Raw genomic sequence first — 23665 nt, forward strand, 5'->3', positions numbered from 1 at the left:
GTAGGTAACTGACTTAAGCATTGTGAAGTGGGAAATAATGTGCATCTTTGACTTTAGTGTAAAGGCTTTGTATGTCAAGAAAAATCAAGTGTATTGCAAGGGGGATCATCGGCTCTAATGACAGTAGCTATCATTCTGCATTGGCCTAGAAATTTAGAGATTGGTGTGCTTTTTGCTGTTAATACACAACATTTATCTAGGCATCTAGATAGTAGTAAATATTTTGAGTAATATATCCAAACCTATCTATGGGGTTTCTTTAAATTTCAGCAGTTCAGTTCTGAGATTTTTGGTTTGCTGTTCTTTCACTGATGGCTCAGCACCTACAATTTCTAGGTCAGTGGGAATGGACTTCCTGGGCTTGTGTAGGTGGATATTTCCTTAGGAGTCTGGGATTACCAGCCTAATGTTATTTTCATAAGGCTTACAGACTAATTGTAGAAGTTTTTCTGAATAAACACCAAGGTGCAGCTTTCTCTGGGATCTCGCCAAGTCTTTTAGTAATTGTGAGAAAAATGTTTCCTTTCCCCCTTGCTCTCCTACAGGTCACGTGGATTGCCGAAGCTGAAGGAGTCGCGTTCCCATGAGTCTTTACTGAGCCCAGGCAGCGCCGTGGAGGCCCTGGATCTTGGGTCAGAAGAAAAAGTCTTTGTCAAACCACTTCACAGCAGTATCCTTGGACAAGACTTCTGCTTTGAGGTAAAGATCGATCTCTGTACACGCAGCCGATTATATGCTGTCAGTCGGTCTGAACCCTTGCAGTACGCTGTTCTGTGACTTTGTAATTGGAGAACGGATCAGCAGCCGCTGCTATCCTGAGGTTCGGGTGGGGGCTGTCCAACCAGCATGCGATTTCAAAGTCCTTGAGGCTAATGGCATCAATCACTCAATGGAGAGAAATCTTTTGCAATTACCACGTCTTCTGATTGAAAAATCTCTTTAATTTGATAAATACCTAAGCATTTGTAGTTTGCATGCAAATGTATGGTTGAAAATTACTATTGTTCATAAGCTGTGTATTCATCCTCTCCAAATTCACCTACAATTAAATTTAGAAAATATACTGTAACTCAGAAATGTGATTTCCAGTCAGAGCCCCCTCCCATTAGCTCAGCCCACTCTCCAGTTGCTAAAGGAGAAGCCTCGGTAAGTAGGGATGTGTCCATTGCACCACAGAGCAGGATGCAAAGACCCTTTTGCTGTTTCAGCACAGGCTGCAGCACAGCACTATGTGGCTCCTAGCTTTGCTTCAGAAACAGGCTGTTTGCGTGAGCACAGTCCTTACCTTGAGGACCAGCAGCCTATTTGTGTGTGCTATTTGGATGCATCTAAGGCCATCGTAATGGGCCGTGGCAGGGGCGGGTGACAGTCTGTCTTCAGCAGGATTAGTCAGATGTGTCTAAACTTCTGGAACAAAGATCTGTTTGCAACCTGGAAAACTGCTCCGGCAGAAAACCCGCACATCAGGCCCTGCTCCTTCGGGATGTATCCAGCAGCTGTTCCTGTTCGCTTCAGTCTCATTCTTCTGGTTGGAAGCACTTTCCAGCTTGCTTAGGTTTGGGGACTTGAGTGAAAAAACTGGCAACAACTTGGCTCTGAGGCTGTTGCCTTAAACTGCTTTTTAATTGTGTGCACAAATGAATGGAAAGAGTAAATGAAGCTTGTCAGGCCACGTGAAAGTGAAAAAAACCAAGGTGATTCCCTCCTGCATGAAAGCAGTGTATGGCACCGAGTGTCAGGGCCAGATCAGAGCACAACTCCTTTGGGTTTGTTTTAGACCATTGCTCTGTATATGAACCCTTGAAATATTTTGGATTTACTGAAGACACCATTTCTGGTGTGTTTTACCTTATGTTAATACGTTGTTAGTTCTGTCTGTCTTTATGCTGTTAGTAACCAAATCATCTGCCTCTGGGACTTAACGGCAAAAACTGCAAGCATTTAATAGCTATGGATCAATTAACAAGTGGTTGATTAAAGCCTTGTTTAAGTCTTTAAGAGGAGCCTCTGGTGCTCCTTGTGTTTCTTTAGTTTTATATTAATTTGAACTGACTTTTTTTTCTCTCTCTACATTTTATGGGCCTCTTAACCTCTCTGCCTTCTAGGCTTCCATATTGTTTTCCTGCCTTTTTCATATTTACTTTGTTGCTCAAGCATTGCTTATCTTCTTCCTTGCTTTTTGCAGCCGCTTACGTGTATCCGAGGCTTGCCTGAACTCAGCCTGTCGTTTATATGTTCCAGGTAACCTACTCCAGTGGCAGTAAATGCTTCAGTTGTTCCTCTGCAGCAGAGAGGGACAAGTGGATGGAAAACCTACGCAGAACAGTGCAGCCAAATAAGGTAATAGAAACTGTGGAGATAAGATTACTGGGGGAATGGAGGTGGTATGATTGGATTTTAGTCCAGTGTACCAGCTCTTCCCACAGATGCATCCTCAATTAATTTAGTCTGGGGAGATGTCCGCTGATTAGTGTATGAGAAGCTGCTGTGTACTATTCTAGCGAGTGCAGTAGGTCAAACCTTTAATGAATAAATACGTGTTGGCGTGCTTCCTGATCCTTGCCCCAGTACCTACTTAGGATGTTTCAGACTGGACTTCTGATACAGTGGACCTCAGAAGGATGGGACGTGGCTTCATAGGTTTCATGTTTTACTGTGGGAGTACAGTTTGGGGGGGAAATACCAAAAGGAATTTGAGCCAGAGTGAGAAGGGGGCATCAAGTTATTGATCAGCTGGAAATATCTGAGAAGTCACCTCCATAGTTGGCGTACCACCTTTGAGGGACAGGCTAACAGTGCTCTTGGAGTTACTCACAAGAGTGAAAAAACAATGCAGTGTGCCACACCAGTCTAGCAGCTTTTGAGGGGCTCCTGTGCAGAATGTTTGTTTTCTAAAGCATTTCAAATACAGCTTTTTGAGAAGAAAAATGTTATAGTCCCCACCTTTGACATACAAAAGGCATCCCTTTGCCTGTATTTAAGAAAATGTCTGATTTTCTAGAGATTCTGATTCTCTCAGAGAAGAATCTGATTCTGAATTCTGACTCTGTCCCTACCTTGGACACAAAAGGCAGCCCTTTGCTGCTGCTTTAGAAGACAAAATATGCAATTTTCAGGGATTTTGAAGCAAAGCTGAGCTCTTTCTTCTGCACAGGACAACTGCCGTCGAGCTGAAAATGTGCTCCGTCTCTGGATCATTGAGGCAAAGGACCTGGCCCCCAAGAAGAAATACTTCTGTGAGCTGTGCCTTGATGACACTCTCTTTGCCCGCACCACCAGCAAAACGAAAGCAGATAACATTTTCTGGGGAGAGCACTTTGAGTTCTATGGTCTCCCGCCTCTTCACAGCATCACAGTTCACATCTACAAGGATGTGGAGAAGAAGAAGAAAAAGGACAAGAACAATTATGTAGGCCTGGTCAATATTCCCATGGCCAGTGTAACCGGTCGCCAGTTTGTGGAAAAATGGTACCCAGTCAGCACACCTACACCCAACAAAGGGAAATCAGGGGGACCTTCCATTCGGATTAAGTCCCGTTATCAGACCATCACCATCTTGCCCATGGAGCAATACAAAGAATTTGCAGAGTTTGTTACCAGCAACTACACTATGCTGTGCTCGGTGCTGGAACCTGTGATCAGCGTAAGGAACAAGGAAGAGATGGCTTGTGCTTTGGTGCACATTCTTCAGAGCACTGGGAGAGCTAAGGTAAGAACAACGTGGTTCCTGGCAAAACAACTCCCCCTCGCTGCTCATAGGTAGTACCTCTTCAGCTAGAAAGTAGGAAGCCCGGGCTGGCATGACCATAAGCAACATCAGAAGGTGCCTCATGGGGTAAGACTGAGAAAAGGGTCTCAAAAAGACTTGGGCAACTGCATCTACCAGGAAGGCATGTAGGTAGGCACAATACGAACTATGGTTAAGAGCTGATACAAAGATTAAAGATCCTGTGCACAAAGTATAAGCAGGAGGACTATATAACTTCATGTTATTGTGAAAAGTTAGGGCCTGCACTTGAGTGTTCAGGAACACTCTGTATCTCTAAAACGATGATACAGGATAAGAAATAAGTAAGCAAAAGATTAGTAAACCAGAGAATTACTTCTATAACAAGTCTCTGGTACAATAAGCAGCAGGGTGCCATTGTTGATTCAGTGCTAAGTCAGCTAATCAATGCTAACATTGATTTGGTCAGTGTTTGAACAGCCATTTGGAGAACCTGTGCTCGGTTAATGGTTATCCCACCTGCCCCAAGAGTGTTATTAGGACTTGTGTGTGTACAGAGATGGTTCTCTGTGAGGCAGCAATTGGAGTGAGCCTTGGTTTCTTCAAATAGGTTGTGGGAGAATGTCCTGTAGGTCTCAGGGAAATTCTGAGAAGCATTAGCAAACACTGATTTACCTGGATGCTGGCTGCCAAGACAGTATGTGAGTAGTACCAAGCTGTAGCCAGCTTCTTCCAGTAATGCCAGCTAGAGCCAGTTAAGCACGACCAAATACAAGTTAGAGGGTTGGAGATGTGGAATGATGGCCGTAAGCAACATCCAAGGGACAACCTAATTTAACTTGTGTTTGCGTAACCATATGCCACTCTCTACTGTTCTTCCCTTGACATACGCCTCTGGAAGGCTGGTGCTCTGTGAGAGTGTATGATAAGAACTCATTCCTTACCAAGCTGTTTGTCTGATCGAGAGAAGCTGGTAACTGGGATAGGCCCTGTAGAGTTGTAGTTTAATCCCGCTGGAAAGCGGGCTCTGGATTCCTGCAGGGCTAGCTGCAACTGGTAGATGAGTTATTGTTGTGACTTTGCCTTCCTAGTGCCTGAATGTTTGAACCTCTGTTTACTGGAAGCACTGAGCAGCTAAGGCTGCTACAACCTAAAGCTGCAAAGGGGGTATGTTTCCGGGTCACACTATGTTGGTGGTGATGCAGCTGGATGTTCCCAGTTTGTGCCAGGTGAAAATAATTCAGATTTTGCTGAAAAGAAACAGCAATAATGGATTGAAAAAACAAGTGCTAAATGTATTTTTTAATCTATATTTATCACATATCATTTGTTCTCTGTATTTTACACTTATATGCTAGCAGTGCATTATGACTTCTGTAGTTATTGGGGTTACGAAACCTTATTACAGCCTCCTCTTTGAACTGTTTGGAGGAGGATACTGTTTGCAGCAGAACCAGCAAGTCACAGTTATCACTCAGACCTAATTCAGGGTTGGTTTTTTTGTTTGTTTTGGGGGTTCTTTTTCTTTTTTAACAGTTTAAAAAAATAAAAAAGGAGAAATATGCTTCCTCTCCTGGAGAACTTTATGATGCCTGGTCTTGCAAAATACCAAGTATTTCTTGTGAAATGCTGAGTGTTCTTGACTCACATAAAGTTATCACTTTAGGAAAGAAGTATTACTGTATAATTAGACCCTATATCAAGAGATTATTTACTGTATCAAGACGTGCTCGTAGTTCCTGCCTGGGCATTTGAATGCAGTTCAAGTTAGGCCATATAGACCCACAGCAATTATGTTAACTTTTTTCCCCAAAGCCTGAACCACTTTTGGTTTGTGAATTTGATTTATATAAGCCATTCTTTTTAAATTTCACCAGGCTGTTAAGAACTTGTGCCAAACTTCCGTTTTGCTTTTTAAACCCAAGTTTGTATGCAATATTCAGTATTAAAAGATAAATATAATGTCACAGTTTCTTTCAGCAGACAAAGCCATTGATAAACAAACAGGTGAGGGTTTCTCTTCAGGAGCTAAACTGAAATACAAACTTGGCCATAAAGGTTTTCATTTTAGAGACTTTTACTTCTCCCTTTGTAACTTCTGATCTATATCATTTTAGAAGTATAATAAACCCAAGAGGAGCCCTAGCTATTTCCTTGGCCCATACTACATGTAGCATCTGCACCTCTTGTCCAAAGCTGAACAGTTATTTCAGTAATCCTATGGCTCCTCTGTTCATCCTTCCTTCTTGGCTTCTGCAGTTAGCCTGGCATGACTGAGTCTGGTTAAAATAACCTCTTGCCATTTGACCTTTTTCTTCAGGACTTCTTGACCGATTTGGTGATGTCTGAGGTAGATCGTTGTGGGGAGCATGATGTCTTGATCTTCAGGGAGAACACACTTGCTACCAAAGCTATTGAGGAATACCTAAAGTTGGTAGGGCAGAAGTATCTTCACGATGCGCTAGGTAAGAAAGTGCCTGTCTGTCACCCGTTTGCATTGCAAGAGCTAACCCTGAACTTTCTACAGCATGACTGAAGCCTCGTGCATCTAGGAATGTGGGATGGGAAGGAACTGCCTCAGCACTCAGCCCGGGTGTCTGGTATCCAAATAGCAAAATACATGCTATCTTACTCTTGAGGTCCTTCCTCCACGCAGAGGAAAATGCTCTTTGGTGCCTGCAGGAGTAGTGCCCAAGGAAAGGCAAACTTGATTTGATACAGCTGAGCCCCTCTTAAAGTTTTTGTCACTACATTATGTTTTTCTGGGTAACCTTGTGTGTCTGTAGTTGTGATGAAGAAGTGCAATACTGCAGTTGTTTTGTGGGCAATGGTGATTGTTCCATCTGATGCATGAACAGGTTTAAAAAAGGGATTTTGACATGTAGTTTAACAGTGGAAATTGAGACCGATACCTTGTGTTGTGTCAGGATTGCATGGTATCACATGCAGTACAATTAGGTGGAGATTTCAGAGGGAGTTATGAATGTGAAGCATGTATTTCACTAATCTCCCTGTATGCTAAAGAAGCTCCTGCACTCACTTCAGGCTGAAGTGCTACCACCCAGGGGGTTAGATATACTCAGGGGTATCTGGTTGACAACCAAAGTTCTCATCCACAAGTGTGTATTGCTAATGCGTCTTCGGTCAGTCTCTTTCACTCACTGTTGTAGTTAACAGCAAATGTTAGCTGTGGTGTTCACCAGTGTGAAGTGTGAGATCCCACCCTAGCGCTTGGGTTGACTGCATGTAATACAAGACAATTCATTGCCAGATGCTTCAGCTGCAACTGTTGGTCATGCTGGCACGTTCCAGAGTGACCCTTGGACTTGCTCAGGCCTTACCTTTGCCACAAGCAATTAATTCATAAACATTTGTGTTAATCTTTTAAGTTGATACTTTGCCCCAACAAAAATCCTTAGACAAACACGGCCAGGGGGAGTGAGGCTCCAGGGCTACTGAGCAGCACAGGGCAGGAGGTGGAGATACAGACTGTCTAGGGAGCCTCCTGCCTGCGTTTATCCAAAGTGCTCTTTATTCACTGCCTCATTGAAACTATCTGGCCAACCTGAGATGTCCTACTCCATTCTCCCCGTGGGGTCTTAATGTCCAGGGTTATGTGCCGGGGTGGATTCTAATAATTGTATTATTGTTCCCTCTCCACCAAAAGGCTCTGCTGTAGTCATAAGCCATTGCTTTGGGAATTAATGTCCACGCAACTAATATTGCAATAAAGAGGACCGAAAACATGCATGCTGTCTTCTGAAGAAGTTCACAGCCTCGCTAGAGCTAGCTGTTTACCAACTCCACACAATCTTCTTACCCACAGTTGCACAATGAGCCACCCATCCCCCTGTTGTTTCTTGGATGAAAGCTGTGGAAATTGATACAAGAGAAACAAGATCAGGCCAAAGCCCAGTCCCATACCACATCCTTTCAAAAAAAAAAAAAACCAAAAAAAAAGGAAAAAGCAGCAGCAGCTTGCTTTCCCAGCAGTCTCGCTTGTCCTCAGCGATCCCAGACGCTGGCAAGTCATCAAGGAGATAGTTGGCTAAATTAGTGCTCCAAGGGTCGGTATAGTCAGGTCTGTGATTATATGCGTTTTGGCCATTTCTTAAGTGTAATGAGCCTCTTCTGGTTGTCTTACGGGTGGAACCGCTGCACACAAGTCAGAGTCCTAGGCTCTTGCTTGGTATGGAGAAATAAGCAGCATAATACTTTGTACTATGCTCTTCAGGAGACTGAATGATCAGCTGTGGGACCAGTAGATTACATTTGACTGCAAGCCCCTTAATGTGCAGTAATTACATAAAAATATTTTAAAATTAATGACTTCTAATACATCATTTGGAGCATTGGTGCTGAGTGATAAGATTGTAAATCATAGACATGAGAGATGGAAAAATCCCCCAAAGGTCTTCCAGCTCGTCTGTAGCTCAGGGCAAGATTGCTCATGACAATGTAGCCATCTAATTCGTTGTCAAGTTTTAAATGTCATTTTGCTCAGATGCCATGTTCTTTGAAAGGATTAGCAATATTACACTTGATGTTAGCTATTTAATACAACTGGAGGAACATCTTAATGTATGATTACAGCAGGGTCTTGGGGACCACAAAGAGTAAGTTTCAAATGTGTTTAAGGAAAAAAAAATTATCCAATAAGCAACAGTAAAACCAGAATTGTCTCAACAGAAGTGATGCTGAGAGTTTTGCAAAAAGATGCCCTCAGGAGAAATTTTTTGGACCTTAACAAAAAAAAAAAAAAAGCTTAAGAATATTTGCTGCCTGGTTTGCTTGCAAGAACACTGCTGACCTGAGATTCAAGGAGGGGGGTTGGGTGTTTTAGGCTTTTGAGAAAACAAAGACAAAAAAGCAAAATGGTTTTGTACAAACAAGCCTTGTGGCCTTAGCTTGGAGCCAGGAAGATCATCTGAGGAGATGAACTCAAAAGACATTGAATCATTAAATGAATGAATAAAGAGTTTTTCCTAGTGAACAACAGTTTAAAAATCACTTGGTGTGCTAGCATATATAGGAGGAAAACTAGTAAGTAGTTCATTCCAATATGTCAAACAAAGGAAACCTCATCTACTTTTTTAAGTGTTCAGTTTCTGTTGTGATGCCATAAGAGCAGTGTGACAGAAATGCAAAGGATTTTGAAAGATGCAGGCTATGTAAATGTTGCAAGGTGTTGATAAGAGGTTGAAAAAATGAGCAGTATGTAGCTAGCACTCAGGTATTACTCTTATTCAAAATCAAGGTGACACTTCTTAAAATTAAAAAAAAACCTGTTAAATTTAGAAATAATAAAAATAAATAGCATTGTCGAGTGCATTTCCTGAGGAAATTATGAAGAAAAATAGCACAGCTTCATTTCTAAGACTGGATAATTTTATAGTTGATAATACAGTTTGAATACAAAGTCAAATCCTATTCTTTAGGCTATAAATGAAGTGTCTGCAGGGGTTATAAGCAAAGCCATCCTGTTATTGCACCTGTATTTGGAGCAAGCGAGGGCACGGGAGGCTGAAGCATCAGAGCACCAGCTGTCGGATCTGGTACGGCAAGTGCTCTGTTCCAAAAGGTCTGGGAGGAGTCGTGTCCCCAACATCTGGTGTCTGGAGGCTGTATTGCAGACACGGGGAGCAGAAGAGGCAGTTGCCAAGGAAAGACATAAGCAGGATTTAAAGGTGTGTCAAGGAGGCTTTTCATGTAACTACCCTGGTTTGTCATCCTCTTCTCTTTGTCCAGGGGAGTTTATCAAGGCTTTGTACGAGTCAGATGAAAACTGTGAAGTGGATCCCAGCAAATGTTCATCTAGTGAATTAACAGATCATCAGAGCAACCTGAAAATGTGTTGTGAGCTGGCCTTCTGCAAGATTATCAATTCTTACTGGTGAGGCATTTCCCCTCCCCTTCTCCCCCATTAGGTCATTTGCTTAGAGGGTGCCCATTCCTCCTCTGAAGATAGAAAACAACAATTGTACAGGGATACAGCATAGATCCATCTATCTTCTGAGACTGCCTTTGTTTCCCTTCCTCACTACCTTCCTACGTGTGACACCATATTGCAGGTGGAACTTGTGCCCAAATTGGGGACTTCCAGTCCCACACACTGTACCTGACAGGAGCTTCTGCTGAAATGCTTTGCCAAAGGAACACATACTGAGCTGTGGCTGAATACAGTGAGAAGATAACAGCTTAGCTTGAACTTGGAATAAAAAGCTGGAAGTTTTGATGTCTATAGAAAACTTTCTGACCCTTTAGATCTGTAGACTTGAACAGGAAATCACAGGGAGGAAAAGTTGGCAGAGAGATTTCTATGAATCTCTGTTTCTGAGTAGTAGTGAAAGAAGAAGGGCCTTTGTGCCTCAGGATGAAGCACATGCAAACTATTTAGAGAGCTTAACAAGCAAAATAAGAATGTTATTTGTGGAGGTGAGTTCAGTTTGGTTTTAGTACTCTAGCGCCCTGTTTGCTCCAGGTTAGTGATGGATAAGTAGTTCTTAGCTTGTAAATCAGCGTGTCTGAAAATGGCTTCACTTAACGTATATGAGCAAGGGATGCCTTAAAGACTACTTAAGTATCACCAGATTAAATGGGAGTCTAGAATAGATGCCCAGTGACATTTCCTAGCCTAGAGAAAGAAAAGGGGCTGGGGGGAAGAGACGAAGATGTTTTCTCACAGATAATTATTTCAGGTGATTGGTCACCAAGTTCAGCTTGTTGCATCTTATTGCCCATGCGATTTTATTTTCTGGTTTCTTGTTTTTCAGCGTGTTCCCTCGTGAGCTGAAGGAGGTATTTGCATCTTGGAAGCAGCAGTGCCTGAGCAGGGGCAAGCAGGACATCAGTGAACGCCTGATCAGTGCCTCCCTCTTCCTCCGCTTCCTGTGCCCCGCTATCATGTCCCCCAGTCTCTTTAGCCTCATGCAGGAGTATCCTGACGACCGGACATCTCGCACCCTCACACTTATTGCTAAAGTCATTCAGAATCTCGCCAATTTTGCTAAGTAGGTGGTGGCAATAAAACTGAAATCTCTGCCTCTCGGGGTGCAAGTCACTGCAGGTTACTGTGGAGCCGGGAGAGCCCTGCTTGGTCGTCATGTTTGCAGGCAGCTGATTCTCTGTCAAATTGAAGTCAGCTTTAGAAAAGGAGGAAACTTCTCGCTTATATGTGAATGCTGTTCCCCTTGAGACACCTCAGTGTTGAGCTAGATAAATTCTCCTTTTCACATGCAGATTTGGACTGTGTTGAATTCAGTAGAGGGGACACAGTATAAAACCAAGAAGAGACGTGCATTAGCATGTCAGTGTTTATGCTATTTCAAAAGAAAAAAAAAAGCCTGTTCCCACCAAGGATCATGATTTTCCTCCTTTCTTCCTCCAAAATTCCCAGCTGAATGAAACAAAGGGCATGGCATGTGTCTTGGCGGGGGGGACAGGGTGGGTGCAGAGAAGGGGAGAAAGGGTGTCTGGGGCGGGGGGGGAGGGAAGATGTGTCGAGCCCTTAATCATAATATGAACAGTGAATTACTAGTATTTAAGTAAGTCCAAGAAAGCGGTGAATCAAATTGTCCAATTTTCTTTTTCCTCCTAGAGTAAATCTTCAGAAAGGCAGGTCTATTAAGCCTTTCAGTCGTTGTCTGTAAGCACTTGTACTCTGTATTTTGTGTGGAGGGTATTGACTGGGTCTCCCCCCGCCCTTTGTTGCAGGTTTGGTAATAAAGAAGAGTATATGGCCTTCATGAATGACTTTTTGGAACATGAGTGGGGAGGAATGAAGCGTTTTCTCCTGGAGATCTCTAATCCAGATACCATCTCAAACATGCCTGGATTTGAGGGCTACATCGATCTGGGCAGAGAGCTCTCGGTTTTGCATTCCCTCTTATGGGAGGTTGTGTCCCAACTTGATAAGGTAAAGTAGGCTGGAGGCCCGGGAGGGTGAATCCAGTGATTGTATCGTAGCAACAGTAAGCACTAGGAAACATCAAGGGAGCAGCTGAAGCCTGCTTTGGGGAGAACTTATTCAGAAGCTTTTGAAAGGAATGTTTGATAGTGGTATTTCACAATTGTACTTTCCGTGATTTCACATCAGGGCCTAAAGAAGGGCATGTGAAGTGGTTGGGCTTCAGCAGCAGTGCAAACACTTCGCAAAGCCTTAAGTAAGGCTGGATTGTTCAGTGGTGGAGAGGGCAGCGCTTAAAAGTAGACCTGGAATTCCCTGAGCAACCGGTCCTTTCTCATAAGTGAGCTGGAAAAAAGGGAGGGTGTTCAGACACAAAATGAAAATGTGGCAGTGCCCTTTTTGATGCTAATGGAGGTGTTTTGCTGCACACCAGGCCCTACCCTGCCCAGCTCTGATGGAGTAATGTGTTGGCCAGGCAAAACTGTTCTCATTAAAGACCTGATCCAAAGCCTGCTGGGGTGTTCTCATTTCTGTAGTCTTTGGATTAGTTTTTAGCGTGCAAGAGGATGCCGTATAAACACCTGCTCCCACTCTTAGTTTTATCCTGTAAAAAAAGCGAGATGCTTTCTGCCATGTATTGTGGTGGGGTCATATGTGTTGTCTACATTCTGTTCGGCTGATCACAATAGACATTGCCAACAATAAGCATTGCTTCCATTTAGCTATAGAAGGAGAAAAGGCAGTAGTTTGCTCTTCCTTAGCTATGTGGCTTTGCAGGATCCAAAATCATTAAAACCTTGATATCAAAGGTAGTTGATAAAACCCAGAAAAGCTGAGCTGTGAGTCACTGGGGTTTTTTTTGCAAGTTCTTGGAACTGTTCCATATTTCAACTCTTAGAGGTGCATTATTTTGTCCATATTCCATTTGTATTATTCTTTCTTTTGAAACTGGAGAGGTGAGGTGAATTGCAATGCACTCTTAATACTTTCATTGCATTGAGGTTTGCCAAAATAGTTATTTGTTGGGTATCTATTTTCTCACAGTACATTACTTAAAACAGAAAACAAGAAACTGAGCTTATTGCATCAGAGTAAATTGCAATGTCCTTGACTGAAAAAGGCAATATGTATTATTCTTAGTTAATCATAGTTTGATAACAATTTATGGTCTTGTTTTTCTATTTCCCTCATACATGCACACAGTGTACATTCAGAATGTCTCAGGCAGCAAAGTCAGCTATAAAGACGGTTCAGCTCAGGAAAACAGGCAAAGTGAGCCCTCAAAAGACCAGTTCCTCCATTTCTACAAATTGGGGTAAACCCACCAGCGCAGGGGACACTGCTGTCTCCCTCCAGCCGGTCAGGCATCAGGTCAAGAGAAACCCAGCTCCAGTCTTTAGAACTGCAAATGGATCTTCGGACTTGGTGCTAGTTACTGTGAGCTGCTCTCTGAATGGAACAGTCGTAAATGTCTTGGGCAGTGAGGAAAGGGAGGAGCAAGACCTGGATAAACGGTCAAAACAAATCTGATTTATCCTTTCTGTAGGTTAGATGCATGGATCTACCCTAGCAGGCCCTGGGGAGCTGGTATAGTGGTTTGCTAAAAAGAGAATTAAGGGGTGAAGTTACATTGCAATACTTCTTTACTGTAGGTAAGGACTGGGAGGTGATGAGAGAAGTCACCTCAGAGATTTTAACAGACACAGAAGTGCTATACGAAAGCGTCTGTAAAGAGACCTTTCTCTGGAGCCAAACTGACTGAATACCTGCTTACAGGGAAAATAAGGATACCGTTGAAAAGAGCATCGTCTTTTTTAGCAGAGTTTTACTTTCTTATAAACCTCCAGCACTTTCACCTTCTTCCTGCAGTCCTGAGGGCCCGGAGGTGTCCTGTAGATGATAGAACCGGCAGTGACCCAAAGCGGGGAGAAAGATAAAAGAGCCTGAATGAGCACCCTTCCTTGCTGGAAGGTCAGCTGCTCTTATCCTAGGCCTGGCCAACACTGAGCTAACATGTAATTGAACAAGAAGCTACACATTTCATTCCAGGCTGATGTGATAATGTTGGGATGAGGATCATTGATGTTTTCATGCAGTTATTTTTCACTTTTAGGTAGGGAAGAACAGCTTAATTGTTGATAGCGGGATGCTACAGAAGATGGCATCAGTGTAGGATGCCAAAAGCAAAAGGCTTATTTAATGAAAACCTTCCCTTTCCCCATCTCCCTCAACCCTTGCGATTCTCTCATGATCCCCGTGAACACCGCATCCCTTTGTCTGTTGGCATGCATTTCCTTTACCACATGACACCCTTTGCCTGGAAAGTTCCCCCCACTAGCTGGATCTGTAGTCTTTGAATGCCCTTTAATGAGTAGATACTGTAGTTTTCACTTTGACCTCACCCTGGACTTAGTTTGCTTTGCATGATAGTTTTGCATTGGAATGGCAATAGTTTTGTTTTATTGAGCATGATTTTTATTTTTGGGGGTCAATCCTAATTTCTTTTCTATTTCCTTTTCTTTCCTCAATGTCTGCTGCACCCCGTTTCGTCTCCTCCATCCATCTCGTCGCCGTGGTTACGCTGCTCCGTAACACTGCATTACGGTCCTGGCACACCCGCACACAACCACCCACCCTCCTTCCTTCCACCTCCACCCTTCCGCCTCTGTGCATCGTTATCAAAAAAACTGGCGGATGTCGCGGTGCTTGTTGTCCAATTAGGGTGAAAATTCCTTCCTACAGGCGACCGTGGCAAAACTGGGACCTCTTCCTCGTATTCTTGCCGATATCACCAAATCAATGACCAACCCTACGCCAATACAGCAGCAGCTGAGGCGTTTCACTGAGCACAGCTCTAGTCCAAACGTCAGTGGCAGTCTCTCCTCAGGGCTTCAGAAGATATTTGAGGACCCCGCTGATGGGTATGTAAGAGCTAGAGCTCAAGGGAAGATGCGGGATAAGGGGGTGGTTAAGCCTGTTAAGAGCCTGCTTCATTGCCTGAGCTGTCTGCCCAGGCCTGCTGTACGAGCTGGGAGCTAAGGCCTCTGCCACGGGGAATACATAGTCCCAGAGAGAGAGTGCACAAGGTGGCACTGGAGACCTGAAGCTTTTGACTTACCCAGGATGCAAACATCTGTCTGGGAGTCAATGACTTCAGCTGCTGAAAAACCATTTTGCAATTTACTGCCAGTCTGAGTATCCGGATGCATAGTCAGCCATAATGTTTCCTTCTGGCAATCAGGCCACTTATTTCCTGCTAATGAAAAAACTGGGCTGTAGGTGGAACTTGCTACCAGTGGAATAGCAAAAATAGTCCCCGCTCTGTTTAGTGCAGCATTTCTCACACTGTAATAGCTGTTAATCTAAAGCAAAAAGCTGTGACAGGGCAAAACTGCCAAAGAGTTTGGATATTGTGGTCTCCAAGTAGTTTCTGTGCTGTCAGATATGAGGGCCAGTTTTGTCACGTGGAAGTGTCTGCCTTCTGAGCTTATATCTAGAGCTACAAGAGCCTTCACACAACTGCTGAATCTTCACACACCCACAATACATAATGCTGGCGAAGGGTTAACTGGGATCGGAACTGTTCTAAAATCTTTCTGGAGACAGAACTGTCTAAGGGGGGAGGATTCGGTGGGAATGGTTTGCATTTCACCTGTGAAACAACGAAGATGAAGCACTACTTGAATCAAACCTAATTCCCAAAGATAAGTGGTAATTAAGTTAGAGTGTGTTCTGACTTGAACACAAAGAGCTCATAAAAGGAAATCGGGTTCCTTGAAGATTGCGGGGCGGGGGAGGGGGGGGGAAGTGTTAAATCAGGTAGAAAGACTTCTCTGGGACAGATCTCTCTGGGTCTTGGCTGCTTAAATACTAACCAAATTCTTTTCCACTCTGCAGTGACTTGCATAAGCTGAAGTCTCCAACCCAGGAAAATGTAGATGGATATTTTAGGGGCAAGACCTTACTGTTGGTTCAGCAGGCATCCACCCAGAGCATGACTTACTCAGATAAGGATGAAAGGGAAAGCGTCTTGCCCAACGGACGTAGCATCTCTCTCATGGACCTCCAAGATCCTCACACGGCTCACAGTGACCATGCTTCTATTATGCACGATGTGCCTTTGCGCTTGGCCGGCAGCCAGCTCTCTGTCACACAGGTGGCAAACATCAAACAGTTGTGGGAAACTCAGAGCACACCCCAGAGTGCTCCCCAGGTGAGAAGGCCTCTGCACCCAGCTTTGAACCAACAGGGCAGCCTCCAGCCCCTGTCATTCCAGAACCCGGTTTACCATCTCAACAACCCAACCCCACCGATGCCGAAGGCCTCTGTGGACTCCAGCCTGGAGAACCTGAGCACGGCCAGCTCCCGGAGCCGAAGCAACAGTGAAGACTTTAAACTTAGTGGACCCAGCAACAGCAGCATGGAGGACTTCACCAAGCGCAGCACGCAGAGCGAGGACTTCTCACGGCGCCACACGGTCCCAGACAAGCACATCCCCATCGCGCTGCCCCGCCAGAACAGCAGCAGCCAAGCACAGATCCGCAAAATGGACCAAGCCGGGCTGGGCGCCAGGGCCAAAGCACCGCAGTCCTTGCCGCACAGCGCTTCCTTACGGAGCACGGGCAGCATGTCGGGAATGTCTGGGGCCATGGTGACAGAACCCATTCAGAATGGGAGCCGGTCCCGGCAGCAGTCCTCGTCCTCTAGAGAGAGCCCTGTCCCAAAGGTGAGGGCAATTCAGAGGCAACAAACGCAGCAGGTAAGGAAAGCCTTTTTCTCAGCACTTTCTGCTTTGATGTTTAGCTGATTGCTGGATTGACCTTCAAAGCTTTTTGACCTTTGACTTGAACTGAGTTGAATAAAGAGCACTGGCACTTAAGCAAGTGGCCAGTAGCAAGTGTAAGGAATAGTCACGCTTGTTACCCTTACAAGATTGTCAAGCCTAGCTTACTTATTTTTGGATGTTTTTGTACTAAATTAAAGAAAAAAAAGTTTTCCATTTACTAAGGTAGCAGCAAGCCTGCTCGAAGAAATAAACCTTGAAAATTGCCCTGAATAAAAAAAATAGAAGAAGCTTTGTTCCAGATTGTAGTTAAGATTACCCCGTGAGAATGCATTTGCCCTGTGGCACTAATTTCAAAGTGTACCTACCTAAAAATGGAGAAATAAACAAAGATAAAATATCATAGAATAAACTGCTGCCAAAATAATAAAGAAGTACAGTTGTCCTAAGTGTGGAGAAATTTCACCATGATACAACAATCTATTGCTGATTCCCAAATGAATACTGCTTTTTCATTAATCAACCCAAACTATGAATAATGCAAGCACTTACTGGAAAGGAGTGCTTATATATACCAACTCCTAATGCACTTTATCAGTTGTTCATAGGTGACTGTAAATCAAGATTTTACTGTCAAAAAGCCAACATTCCTTTACCTTAAAAAAAAAAAAATCCTGTTGGGATTTGCTGTGTATGAAAATATTTTCCTAAATTAGTTTAATGTTAACGAGAAAATAAGTATTTAAATGCTTGGCACTGCAGTGAAAGTAGAAAATGTCTCTACCTGGAGGTCAGAGAGAAGATGGTGGTTTTTTAAAATGCCATATTAGTGCATACAGTCTTATCAGCTGGGCAGGGTGAGGCTCTTGAAGCAACACCTGCACTATTCCTTGGGGTTACGTGTGTTCTTCTGTGGTCACTGTGAGGGTAGACATGGTCATGTTTGATTTACCTTACCTAGTAGAGAAGGAAATTTTTTAAGCTCCTGCTTTCCACAAGACCTTCTAGGAAGAATGCTGCTCTGCACACAGGCACGAGTGAGGAATTTCACTCCAGAACGTTGCAGCCCCTGAGGCTGAGACTGCACCATGCCGCCGGTGAAGCTGCATCCACAAGGAGCAGGGGGTTATGATCCTCCTTGCTGACGCAGCCCTGTTGGCAAAAGCGCTGGTGGAGACACGGTTATGCAGGGGGAAGGCTTTTGGCTTGTAAGGTAAAGTTGACAGAGGAACTTAGTTGCCAGCGTGAGCTCCTGCTCTGCCAGAGTTTTTACTAGTGTCCCTGTTGGTGTAGCTTTCTTGGCAAACTCCTGAATGTTAGAGTCAAAAGGAGGAAAATCTGGACGGTGCCTGGGAACCCAGGAGCGATCAGGGCTTCAAAACTACTTTGATACCTCCAGTTCATTAAAGTACAAGGAGACCAGAAATACTGAATCACAAAGCAAAGCGTAATATGCCGAGTTAGTAATACCAAGAAAAGTAACTCCATATTATTTGAAATGCATCTGTTTGTGTCCTCCTTTGGAGCGTGTGTTTTACGTTTGGGTGTAGGAGGTTGATAGGTAAAGTATATTGAATAGAACTAAGCCTGGTGCAGAGGTGGTAGGAAATTCTTAGGCCAGTGACAAGGATAAATTTGAAGGATAAACTTGCTTTGCAGTTCTCAGGTGTCCCGTGTGAACCTGTATTGTGTGATCTGCTGAGTGTTGCTGTATGGTTCTGTGCAGTGTCCTAGCCAAAATCTCTAGGGAGCTGGTACCTTTCCTCAGGGCTTGTTACAGGAAGTACCTACAAAAATACTTGAAGAAGGCTTTACTTTGAGGGTGTTAGGATAGGGAGGAGGAAGTACAGGTGTTGTGTCTCCAGTCCTTGTGCATACACCTTACAAGGTGGCTTCTGCCCTGTCTGTATTTACAAGAAACGTTGGGTTAACTGTTTGCAAACCCCTGGCTCTTCTCATCTTAGATTGCTGATTACCAAACTGCCCCCAAGTAAATCAGTTACATTTGCTTGTTTAGCCTCAAAGTGACATCTCAGGCTTCCCTCTTCTCCAGTTCCTTTTTACATTCAACTTCATAGACGCCTGTGACTATGGCTGGCTTCAGGGCAGTCTCCTTGCACCCTCTTGTAGGCGATATGCATCTACTTAATTTTTCCACTCTACTTTCCATACAAATTGTTTTCGCTGGATTCATTACTTGCTCCTTGCTTGTACTTTATTCAGAGAAATCAATTTGTTCTTTCCTTCCCCACACCCTTGAGAAATGTCTTGAAGTGTGCCAAATCGAGTGGCCAAAATTTTTTTTTGAGGCAAATTCCATTGTGACCTTTTAATTGCAAATCGTGTTGTGGAATTCTGTTCTTATTTAAAAAAAAGAAAAAGAGAAAAGAGAAGCTGGGCATGTTCTTTCTGGGCATGTTCTTTCTAGGCATGCTTTGTAGGCGTTATAATTATTAGACTCTGTTCTCTACAAGTCCCATTTGTTTCTGAATATAGAGCTAGGCCCTTTGTTTGCTGGGAGAGGTCAGTTTTTTGCCTTCCATTTCCATTGAGTAGGTAGGTGGGAACAGAAGTGTCAGTGTGTTCCTCTGGAAGAGAGGCAAAGAGGGGAATTAATACATGTTCCTAGCAGGCTTTTCTTTTTTCCCCTTTATTAGAGTGTAACTCATAACCCATTAGCATGTGAAGTGCTTGCCATCCACTTGGTCTTTGTAGGCTGAGTTTGGCTGCTGAAGATGTTCTGTCCTACAGGTTGCAAGGTTGTTTGGCAAGGATTGCTGCTGATCAGCAGTCTGTTACAAGGCTGGTGATGTAGTTTACAGTCATCCTTCTGCTATCTTATTCCTCCATAAGTCCAGTGAAATATGACACTGTTCATCATAGCTGTTCCTAATTCCTCCAGCAATTCCTAGAGCCGAAGTATTTACCTCCGAGAAGAGCCTGTTGGTGGCAAAGCCACAAACACTTCGTAGTCTCCCTTGCCGTGGCTGCCTCACAGCAAATACCATCAAAAAAACCTAACTTAAGGAGCTTTGCCAAACTGTCACACTGCACTTTAAAGGGACTGTTAGCCTTTCTGCTGTGAAGACTTCTTTCTAGCCAAAAGGCCTCTGCCTAAATCCAGGGATTGTTGCCTAATCCCTGCTCCTTTTTGCCTTTATACACATCCTTGCTGAGGCTTCTTACAGTGCTGGAGTCTTCATCGCTACTCAGGACAGCTGAGCCATTGCAGGCAGATCCTCTGGCCAGAGCTGGCATAGGATGTATGCAGCACTCGCCAGCCCTGTTCGCGTGAACAAGAGAAATGGAAATGGAGGTTGATGTGATCCCTCACCTGACTTGTGTAAAGAAGCTGTCACTCCCCCATACTGAGCTCCTCGCTGAAACTTAGGCTTCAAAGTCCCCCTACCACAGAGCACGTTTCACTTTGGTGCAATGCTGGAACGAGGCAGTGAGCTGAAGAGCTGCTTGAGGACAAAAAGAAGCTGCAATTTGGGGGGGGGGGGGGGGCCCCGCGGGGAAGCTGATCTTTTGCATTTCTCAAAAAGTTAAGACAGTGTTCCTCTTTCAGGGGTAATTATGCTAATTCCTGTGCTTATAAACTTGTCTTTGTCCATGAAAATTGCTTGGAATTTGTAGCAAGCCATATTTTCCCCAGCTGGGCAGAGAGTTTCTTGTTTCTTTTCTTGGCTTCCTTTTTGGATTCCTTTCAAGAAGATGGCCACTGATGGTGTTTTACAGTTCTCCTAGTAAGCACTGCTGGCCGTGACTTCCTTCCACAGCCTTCGCTGGGTGCATTGTGCTACAACCAACCATCTAAATCTGATAGGCACTACAGTGATAATGTTACACCTCTTTGCCACTTCTAAGTACTGCTGTGCTGTCTCATATCCAAGCCATTGCAAAGCCTGTCTGCAGCCTGGCTGAGAAAGCTGCTCCCAAGTTAAACTCCTTGGTACTCCAAAAAACCCTAATCTGTGTTACCTGAACAGACTGCAAGTGAAGCTTTGTCACTCTGTTTTCTTTGTGAGAGAGCTCACAGGTTGAGAAAGCCTTACTGAATATCTGGCAAAGGGGAAGGGTGGTTGTGAACAGGATTTGGAAACAAGAACTTGTGCAGAGAGAAGCTTGCTTAGAGGGGAAGAAAAATCTCTCAAGTGCATTAGTTTTAGAGGGACTCAAGTAAGTGCTGTGGGTGCAAAGTCAAGGGAGGATGAAGTATCTCTGCAAGAGAGGTTTCGGGGATCCTTTAAGACTGACAAATTTGTGGTCATTTTTCTCCTCCAGATAAAGTGGATTTTAGAAACTGATCTCAGTTTCTCTGAGAAATGCTTACAGGTATCTCTGCTCCAGGTTCAGTCACCTGTGGACTCTGCCACAATGTCACCAGTGGAAAGGACAGCTGCGTGGGTTCTCAATAATGGACAGTATGAAGAAGTAGAGGAAGACGCAGAGCAGAATCCAGATGAAGTCAAGCACGCTGAGAAGGTAGATTTTATTCTACATGCAGGTGACTCGAGGGCTGTCAGTGAGTCCTGTCCACCCCACAGTCGAGTTCAGAACGACTTTCAGACGCTGCTGTGACAGAGTCATGCTTTCAAACACAGGTGGTATTGGCTATAACTCCCTGCTGTACATGCTGTCACACGTATCTGTACGACAGTGTCGCGTACTATAGATTAACCCATGTACAGGCTGTAGCATGTCAAATGGGTGCAAACTGACACAGCTTATAGGCTGGTACTTGGCACACACTTGCATCATGAGTCACACTGCCTAAGTGTATTAGATCCTGCTCGAGTCATCATTTTTTATGACAACACTATAGCTACAGCATACTGCCTTTTTTCTACGCTTGCAAAATTTTTTAGTGATCATTAAACTCCAGTTAAAAAAAAAAAACAAAACACACCACAATTGTTAACCTGACTGAGTATAGCTTAGGGTATGCTAAGTGATTGTACAAGGCTCTGTAAATGCAATTCAGTTTTCATCAGTAATAGCACGCAAATTTTGTCTTGGGTTTCACCTGAGGCAAATGCTGGTACAGTGTTTCTGGGCTACACAGAAAAGTCTGCGCTTTTTTTTTTTCCCAAGCATGTTTATTTTCAGGAGTAGATACCATTTTTCCAAATACAGTTACATCTATATGTTGCTACAGTGATGATGTTTAGTAAGAGGTTTGGTATTTTGAGAGAGCAGGGTGTGAGGAGGAGGAGAACATTTGGTGGACAAGAAGCAGCAACATAGGGTTATTAGGAAAGGTGAATGAACCCAAAACAAAGTGGAATATATTGAGATTCATTGCAGCATTGCAGAAGTGATTATCCAGAGAAACAGTAAGTAGAATAACAAAACCTCAGCCAAGTAAACTTACAGGCTCTGTAGTGCTCTGTAGTGAATGATTTGCTCTTCCTTCACAAGTGGTTTCGTACCTTGATTAGGTTCTGAAGAATGAGTTATTTGGGTCCCACAGTGGTTTGTTTTGTAAGCTTGGTTACCCCAGGACATTTTTACAGTTGACCACTAGTAGCGGCTTCTGTTTGGCAACTCCTTGAGTCTGGAGTGACTGGTGATGTTATCAGTCAGGACTGAGGAGCCATGTCAGGGCCCTCTGAGTGCTTAAGTTGTGCTACAGAATGACATCCTACAGCTTGGGATTAGCTAAATGCTCAATGGGAGCCTACATGCTCCTTCTCTGTGGTTGCCCACAGTTGTTTGCTTGTTATTTCCTTTAATTCTATCAATATACTTTTCATGAAAAAAACAATGTCGTTCTCTGAACAGCAGCAGAAGATCATAATGATCTGATCTCTTCCCTTTGCACCTGATTCTTTCCTCCTTTCCTTCCAACCTGCAGTATGAACAAGAGATAGCGAAGCTGAAGGAGCGCTTGAAGGTGTCAAGCCGACGGCTGGAGGAGTATGAACGGCGGCTCCTGGTGCAAGAGCAGCAAATGCAGAAGCTGCTGATGGAGTACAAGTCTAGGCTGGAAGACAGTGAGGAGAGACTGCGCAGGCAACAGGAGGAGAAAGACAGCCAGATGAAAAGTATCATCAGCAGGTGAGGCTTTGGAAAGTTTGGGACTGTAGGACAAGAAGCTCCCCTGTGTCATGTGTTCTCTTTGACACTGAAGAAGGTAGTTGCTTTCTGACATCTCTGGACTGATACCATCCTGCCTCAGAGATGAAGAAACAGAGATGCAGGTGTGGAAACTTGCCTCAGATTGTCAGGAGAATGAAGGAAAAAATTTAGGAAGTTTTAACCCTGGTTTCTGTTGCACTTACAGCAGGACTTTTTGCTTTGTTTGGAATCTGATGTCAAGGCAGCGGCTTTTCAGAGCAGTTGCATTTTTGGCAATGTCCATTTTGAGAATAACAAGGTTAGGAAATTGGGAGTGTCAGTTGGATAGATAAGCTTTTCCGAGCACAGCAGAATTCTTCTCTTGCAGAGCCAGGACAATCAGAGAAGTGAAACCAACAGGCCAGAGTACCTGAAACACTCTGGAATAGTATTAAACAGTCCTGATTTGTACCTCTTTTTGCTCATCAGACTCATGGCAGTTGAAGAGGAGCTGAAGAAGGATCATGCAGAGATGCAAGCTGTCATCGATGCAAAGCAGAAAATTATTGATGCACAGGTAAGAAGCTCAGGATCTCCAAGAGCCAAGTGTTCTCTGTGTAGAACCCATTACTTTCCCCTATCCTCCTGCCCCAGCATTGTTATCTAGCTCCCAAGTCAGTATTGGTCTGTGGTGTTCCACATGTGACTTAATGCCTTCTAGGAGAGAATTGGGTTTTTTAATTAATAAAGACTGTGCTATCAGACACTAGGCTTTTGGAAAGCCTGACGACAAATCACAGGACTGCTTTTCCGGAACCTTTTCTGCTTTGTGAAATCCCAAAGGGGTAAAGAAATAGTGGTGCATTGTGTAGACGATGTTCTGAGTGTGGGCCTGGGAACTCTGGAAAAGCTGTTCTTCATACCAGCATAGTTTAATTGCCATGTGCATGCATCTCAGCTATGCAAGCTAAAAGCATGGCTTTGAACGTTCGACTCGAGAAAAGAGAATGCTTGCAATGGAGCATTGCCCTGTATAATGTCATATGTGGCATTTCACCCCATCTGACTGTCCACATCAGTCCTGGAGAAATGCCCACTTTGCCACAAACCTGCAGTGCTTGCCTCAGTCAACCCACATTAGCTGTGGAAAGTGGGACCTCGTGGGCAATGCATGTGGGTGTATTGT

The 23665-nt window shown here is 44.0% G+C and overlaps 1 protein-coding gene across 2 annotated transcripts in view; it reads left to right on the forward strand.

The window, feature by feature from the left end:
- The window catches only part of RASAL2 (RAS protein activator like 2), a 184739-nt gene that overhangs the window by 155353 nt on the left and 5721 nt on the right, over window positions 1-23665 (forward strand). The window contains exons 6-17 of one of the 2 annotated variants that reach the window (XM_082002903.1): window positions 546-699; window positions 2242-2340; window positions 3155-3709; window positions 6048-6192; window positions 9476-9620; window positions 10501-10737; window positions 11441-11642; window positions 14355-14554; window positions 15531-16392; window positions 20770-20904; window positions 22277-22479; window positions 22969-23056. In XM_082002903.1, the coding sequence (XP_081859029.1) occupies window positions 546-699; window positions 2242-2340; window positions 3155-3709; window positions 6048-6192; window positions 9476-9620; window positions 10501-10737; window positions 11441-11642; window positions 14355-14554; window positions 15531-16392; window positions 20770-20904; window positions 22277-22479; window positions 22969-23056 (3025 nt within the window). The remainder of the gene's footprint in view (window positions 1-545; window positions 700-2241; window positions 2341-3154; window positions 3710-6047; window positions 6193-9475; window positions 9621-10500; window positions 10738-11440; window positions 11643-14354; window positions 14555-15530; window positions 16393-20769; window positions 20905-22276; window positions 22480-22968; window positions 23057-23665) is intronic. The other variant, XM_082002904.1, reaches the window with a different exon arrangement.

The sequence above is a fragment of the Phaethon aethereus genome (genome assembly GCF_964289735.1).
Source record: "Phaethon aethereus genome assembly, chromosome: 8".
NCBI lineage: Eukaryota > Metazoa > Chordata > Aves > Phaethontiformes > Phaethontidae > Phaethon > Phaethon aethereus.